At 47.8% G+C, this 6,648-nt stretch overlaps 1 protein-coding gene across 1 annotated transcript; it reads left to right on the top strand.

Annotated features, from left to right (window-relative positions):
• LOC107153299 (retinitis pigmentosa 9 protein homolog) lies at window positions 1-3,591 on the top strand. Its single transcript, XM_048801247.1, is given in 4 exon segments — window positions 1-135; window positions 137-590; window positions 3,220-3,371; window positions 3,460-3,591. Coding segments are annotated over 4 exon segments (873 nt in total).
• Window positions 3,592-6,648: the final 3,057 nt, after the last annotated feature.

Genomic DNA, 6,648 nt, shown 5'->3' with positions numbered 1-6,648 from the left:
ATGGGACCTCGGTTAGACCTCCGCCCGTGCCGCGCAGCGCGCTGGGACCGCGCTGTGTCCTGCCTCGGCTGGACCACACGGAGGCTCGGGGCGTGCGTGCAGTGCCCGCAGGAGCAGAAGCGGCGGCGGCTGGATCGCGCAGCAGCCACAGCAGCTCAAGCACCTGGAGTCCTTCTACGAAAAACCTCCTCCTGGGCTTATGGGGAGGATGAGACTAGGCCAGAAGATGATTCCTGATATACCAGGCAACGAGCATGCAAGGGAATTTCTGGCTCACGCGCCAACTAAAGGACTTTGGATGCCATTGGGGAAAGAAGTCAAAGTTATGCAGTGTTGGTGTTGCAGGCGGTATGGTCACCGAGAGGGTGACAAAGAATGCCCTTTATTTATCAAAGGCAACCAGAAGTTAGAAGTTCAGAGTACCACTGAAGACCCCATGTATGACATCATTCAGGAGAATAAAAGGAAACAGCAATTAAAGCAGTTACTGGAGGATTCCACCTCAGATGAGGATGGTAGCAGCTCCTCTTCCTCAGAATGTAAAGAGAAGCATAAGAAAAAGGAGAGAGAAACGCATTTAAAAAAAGAAAGAAGGGGACTGGGGTTGTGGCTCAGTGGTAGTGTGCTTGCCTTGCACCTGCAGGGCACTGGGTTTGATCCTCAGCACCACATAAAGAAATAAAATAATAAAATAAAGATATTGTGTCCATCTACAACTAAAAAATTTTTTAAAGAAAGAAGGAAAAGAAAAAGAAGAAAAAAACAGAAGCATAAGTCTTCCAAGTCAAGTGAGAGTTCAGATTCAGACTGACAAGGATGAGTTGTTCAGCATTCTCTTCAGAAAAAATCAGACACTGTGGCCAAAGAACAGAGGGAGGTGTGACCCAAGAGTAACAGGACACACAAGACACCTGGCGGCACAGCTGTGGATTGTCACCACATTGCCATGGTGAGTTGTCTCCACTCAGAGCCTGGGTCTAGACAGCACTGGTTCTCCCAGGAGAGCTCATTCATCGGCCCCTCCTTGCCCTTCACTTGAGTCTCTAATTCCCTGGAAAGGTCTCCTGCAGCATCACACGACAGCTGGGTGTCTCTGGGGAGGTGCTTTGGGTGCTAGCATGGCCTTTGTCCTTTGTGAGCAACTCAGCTTCCACAGACTTTATGCTGGACTCTTCTATGTTGTTGAGTATAATAAAAGCTTATGATTCATTTTAGAAAGAAAAAAAATGTTATAATGAGGAAGATGGAGAGGGAGCCACCCACTTCCCTCATCCCCAGTCCTTTCGAAAGGATCTGAGCAGAGCCAGCTGGCTGTGAAGTAGAGGCAGGTCCTCATGAACATCGGAGGAGATCAACCTACTTCGCAGTGGGCAGCAACCTCTTCTACAAGTCCACCCCCCAACCCCCACTGTATCCCAGCCCACCACCACCAAGGTGTGAGCGAATCAGAATGTCCAAAACCTCTCTGTTGTTCCTCCAGGTTTTTCTCTTGGGGATTGGAAAGCCGCCCTGGGGTTGAACAGCTGGTTACTTGCTCATCTCCTCAGGCAGGCTGTGAAGGAGAGTATGTCCATGCACACAGTGACATGAGGACTAGGGCCACTGCAGCTCCAACCACTGCACCATTGATGCACATTCCAGGCAGGGCCCTGCCCAACGTGCAAGGGAACTTGGAATTGCAGGGATTGGGTGAAAGGGTTATGGCCTTGTTCTAACATGCCGACCAGGGACACCACCCTGTTATGGCATTTAAAAAAGAATATGAGAAAACAGAAGGGTATTCCAGACACAGGTAGACCCAGGAGTTTGAAAAAGAAGTTAGATGGGGGTGGTCCATGTGAGATCTGTGCCCACAGACCATAGAAGGCAGGGACCTATCTTCATGTGTTCTCTGAAACAGGAGAGCCTTTCACAGCCTTCAGTTGCTCAGGTGGATATGTTCAGGGGTAGCAGGATTTGTTGTTGTTAGATTCTTGAGCTGTTAGACACTGTGGTAGAATCTTATTCAAGTCTACAAGGACCAAGGTTGAGACCTGTTCCAGAAGTGGGCTCGAAGGAATCAGACTCGAGTTTAGTGAAGATCTTTGTCTCTCACAGGACAGATGACAAGTACCCAATTTGTGTACACAGTAGCAGATGCAGTTCCCCAGTTATAAATAGACACTCTTCCAGAAAAGTGCCTTCTCTGAACTCAGTGGTACACAGGGAGTTCTAAGCTGCTTTGTTGCCACTTCTTCCTATCTGGTTGGTGACCCCTCTACTCTGCCCTCAGGTGATGGTCAGCTCTTTGTCCACCATCCCAAGGGTCACATAATGAGGAGGAGCAGGAACTGAGTGTGGTGATGAAGCAGATGAGAAAACAGGCAAGAACCCAAAGCAAAGAGAAAGAGCCAGTGATGGGTGATGGGTTGACCTGAGGGGTGTGGATCCTGCCTGTGCTGGTTGGAGCCCAGCCTCCTGTGAGTGGAGAGTGGTCGAGGCAGGAGGGAGAGAGTTCTTGAGAAGTTGGGGTGAGGGTTATAGAAGAAGCTAAGAAGGAAGTCCGATTTGAACACTTGAGCTTGCTGTAGCACCCCTGCCCACCCAGGCACCTGAGACCCACTCTCAATCTGCCTCATTCCAGCATTTACTTGTGGTAAACCTACTCCCCAAGTTCTACTGGAGGATTATGTGCAGGTGCATCTGAGCCAGAAGCTTTATTCCATTCTTTGTTCTTTTGTTCTTTATTTTATTGATGTGATGTATTACTGATTTGTGTATTTTGAAGTATCTTTCTGTCTTTGGGATAAATCCTACCTGATCATGGTGAATTCAGTGTACTAGTATTGAGAATGTCTGCATCCAGATTCCTCAGGATTTGTTGTTGTTTCTTTGCTTGTTGGTGTAAGGAGTCTTCTAAGAAGCAAGCACACAGCAGGAGCTGCTAACTTGGACACTTGAGGACCCTCTGCTGTCTTATCCCTCTCTGGTTCTGTAAGTAGCAGAAGGTCCTAACAATAAGGATGGCAGCCAGGTAATGCAGACTTCCAGGGGGCCTGTGTAAGCCCTCACAGAAGCTCAGCACCCCAAGAGAGGCACTCAGGGAGGCCAACACTCGGAGACTCCCTGAGGCCTGTTACCATCGCAGAAGCACTCTCCCTTGGACGCGGTCAGCGCAGCCCTCCAGGTCGCAGAGAATCCCCCGACCAGCGCTGCCCCCCAGGTCCTCTGTTCTCGAAGCCCTCCGGGTCGCAGAGCGCTCGCCCCCCAGTCCCTCTGTCCGCTCAGCCCTCCGGGACACAGAGCACCCAGCCCCAGCTCATCTGTTCCCCGCAGCCCTCCAGGTCGCAGAGCACCGGCCTCCCAGCGTCTCTGTCCCCGCAGCCCTCCAGGTAGGCAGAGCACTCGCTCCCCAGAGCCTCTGTCCTTGCAGCCCTCGGGGACAAAAGCTCTCGCCCCCCAGTCCCTCTGTCCTCACAGCCCTTCGGGTCGCAGAGGACCCGCCCCCCAGTTCTTCTGTCCTGGCAGCCCTCCCGGATGGAGAGCACCCGTACCCCCACCCCCAGCGCCTCTGTCCTGGCAGCCCTCCGTTCGCAGAGCACCCGCCCCTAGCGCCTCTATCCCTGCAGCCGCCCCCCCGCCCACCCCGCCCAGTGCGGCTGTCCCGGAGAGCTCGGGGGGGGGGGGGTGCTCTGTGACCTGTTCAACTTACTGTAAATGCTTAAGCCTATTTCTAGGTTTCTATTCTGTTGCACTGGTTCATACATCTGTTTTTATGTTAGTACTATGCTGTTTTAGGTGCAGGGGCTTTATGATATATTTTGAAGTCAGGGAATTTGATGTCTCTAGCTTTGTTCTAAAAGCATTTACAGTGGGCTTAAGCATTTACAGTAAATTGAATTTTGAAAAGATATTAAGAAGACACAGTTGGGAAAGAACAGACTTCATTTACTGGTGCTGAAAAAAACAACAACAAAAACTCTTGTTGCAGAAAAACAAAATTAAACTCCATCACAACACACATACAAATCAATAGGAAGCTAGGTGTGGTGGCACACTCCTGTAATTCCAGGGACTCAGGAGTCAGAGACAGGAGGATTGCAAGTTTTTTTGGAGGCCAGCCTCAGCAATTTAGCAAGGTCCTAAGCAACTTAGTGAGGCCCTAAGTAACTTAACAATACTCTGTCTCAAAATAAAAAGGACTAGGGATTAGGGATGTGGTTAAGTGCCTCTGGGTACAATGCAAAGAAGAAGAAGAAGAAGAAGAAGAAGAAGAAGAAGAAGAAGAAGAAGAAGAAGAAGAAGAAGAAGAAGAAGAAGAAGGAGGAGAAGAAGGAGAAGAAGGAGAAGAAGGAGAAGAAGGAGAAGAAGGAGAAGGAGGAGAAAGAAGAAGAAGAAGAAGAAGAAGAAGAAGAAGAAGAAGAAGAAGAAGAAGAAGAAGAAGAAAATAAAAAAAAGAAAGAAAAGAAAAGAAAAAGAAAAAAGAAAAAAGAAAAATTAACTGGAAATGGATAGAAAACTTTCATATAAGACCTGCAACCCTATGCTACTAGAAAAACACACCTTGCCATTGCTGAGGCTGGCTTTGAATTTGAGATCCTCTTGTCTCAGAGCCACTCCAGCAGCTGGGATTATAGGTGTGCATCTGGCCCAATAACAGAAATTCTTTATGTAAATATTTCTACCTAGGAATTGATGAGTTTGGCTGACACTTTCAATGCCACCTGCACCTCACATTTCTATGCAGGGTCCTTTGGCTCTAACGTCAGTCTGTGGGAACCAACAGAATGGCTGCTGGGGCCTTGGTCATGGGGGTGACATTCTTACCTCAGGTTAGAGCTGCAAGTCCAGGAAGCCTCTGTCTGTTTTACCATTATCTCCTCTTGGGTATCACTGGGTGCAGCCGCAAGTCCACAGATGTGACTGCCGAGCACTGTAGCCAAGGCCTTTCCCCTCCTCAAAGCGGCTCCAGCGCAGACAGCTTTCGGGCTCAGACTCGCTCCAGGGATCTGGGATGCAAACTTGTTTCTGCATCTAAAGGGTGGCACCAGCTGCCTCCAAGGTACTGCCATCAGTCCACGGTCTTCCAGGTACCTCAGCCTCTCCGTGTTCCTGCACTGCATCAACCAACTTCTGATAAATAGCATTTTTGGTATGGGGGACAGGGTAGAACTCAGCCACTGAGCCACATCCCCAGCCCTATCTTGTATTTTGTTTAGAGACAGTCTCACTGAGTTGCTTAGAGCCTCGATTTTGCTGAGGCTGGTTCTGAACTCGTGATCCTCCTGCCTCAGCCTCCCAGGCTTCTGGGATTACAGGCGTGCACCACCAAGCCTGGAAGACTATTGTTTTTCTTTCTATTTATTTATGTCACTGTGGTCACTGATGGTTTATATCTTTAAAAACATCCAACTGAATATAGTCAAATTATATTCTTAAAAGGAACAGTTTATTTTGTTGAAATGTAATAAGAAGTATATTTAGAAGTGTATTTCTAGATAGAATCTCTTCATGACACCTGCTTTATTTTTTTCTTTTTAAATTTAAATTAATTGGAAACAAATACCAATGTACCTATGACAGGGATACAAGGTGATGTTTTGATTCATGTATATACTGTATTTTTTCTCTCCTTTTTTGATATTGCCGATTAGATCTGGGGGAGGGGGATACGTAACCACTGAGCCATATCCTCAACTCTTTTTATTTGTATTTTAAGACACGGTCTCCCTAAGTTGCTTAGGGGCTTGTTCAACTGCTGAGGCTGACTGCAACTTGTGTTCCTCCTGCCTCAGCCTCCCAAGTCATTGGGATTACAAGTACAGCATGCCTGACACATTGAGTCATCTGAAAATCCGGCTAAACCATAACTCTCTCTTTAGTTTTGATCTTTTGTTCCTAGGGACTTAACCCGGGGCGCTTTCCCAATAAACAACATCCCCAGCCCTCTTTAGTTTTATTTTGAGAAAAGTTCTCTTTGGGTTGCAGATGCTGGTTCCCTTGAGATCCTCCCGCCTCAGCCTCTGGAGCAGCTGAGATTTCAGCCGCTGTGGCCAGTGTCCAGCTTGTCTCCTTGGTCATGTCCATTTCTTCATGGTGAACACAGCTCAGAGCCCTCCTTTGAGTTCCTTGAGAGGCACATGCACTGCTGTTCTCTCTTGTCACACAAGACCTGTGCAGTGTCACACAAGACCTGCTTATTCTTCTCTTCTCCTTTTTAATTTATTTTTAACATATTTCTACATTTTTATTCTTTGTTGTTGTTGTTGGATGTTGTATATTTATCATCTCCTAGTTTTTAACCTAGAAATTACGGCTTCATGTAGATACGTGTGTGTGTGTGTGTGTGTGTGTGTGTACATATATATGCTGTAGATGGACACAATGCCTTTACTTATTTTTATGTGTTGATGAGAATCAAACCCACTGCCTCACTTGTGCCAGGCAAGCTCTACCACTGAGAGGAATAACGTGATGGCAAAACCAGACCTGCTTGTGAAATGAAATTATAAAAGCGTCATGATAACAAACCAAGGAGAAAGGACCAGTCCCCTCCTCTCTCAGCCTCTCTCCGGGGAAACCTCATTCACCTGGGTCCCTGCTTTGGGACCTGAAATACCTGCCTGCTCCCTCTTTCAACTGCAACAGCTGCCCGAGCCCCTTCTTCCC

This window comes from Marmota marmota, unplaced genomic scaffold (genome assembly GCF_001458135.2).
Source record: "Marmota marmota marmota unplaced genomic scaffold, marMar, whole genome shotgun sequence".
Taxonomy (NCBI): domain Eukaryota; kingdom Metazoa; phylum Chordata; class Mammalia; order Rodentia; family Sciuridae; genus Marmota; species Marmota marmota.
Note: the sequence above shows the minus strand (reverse complement) of the source record. Positions and strands in the feature narration are given on the sequence as shown.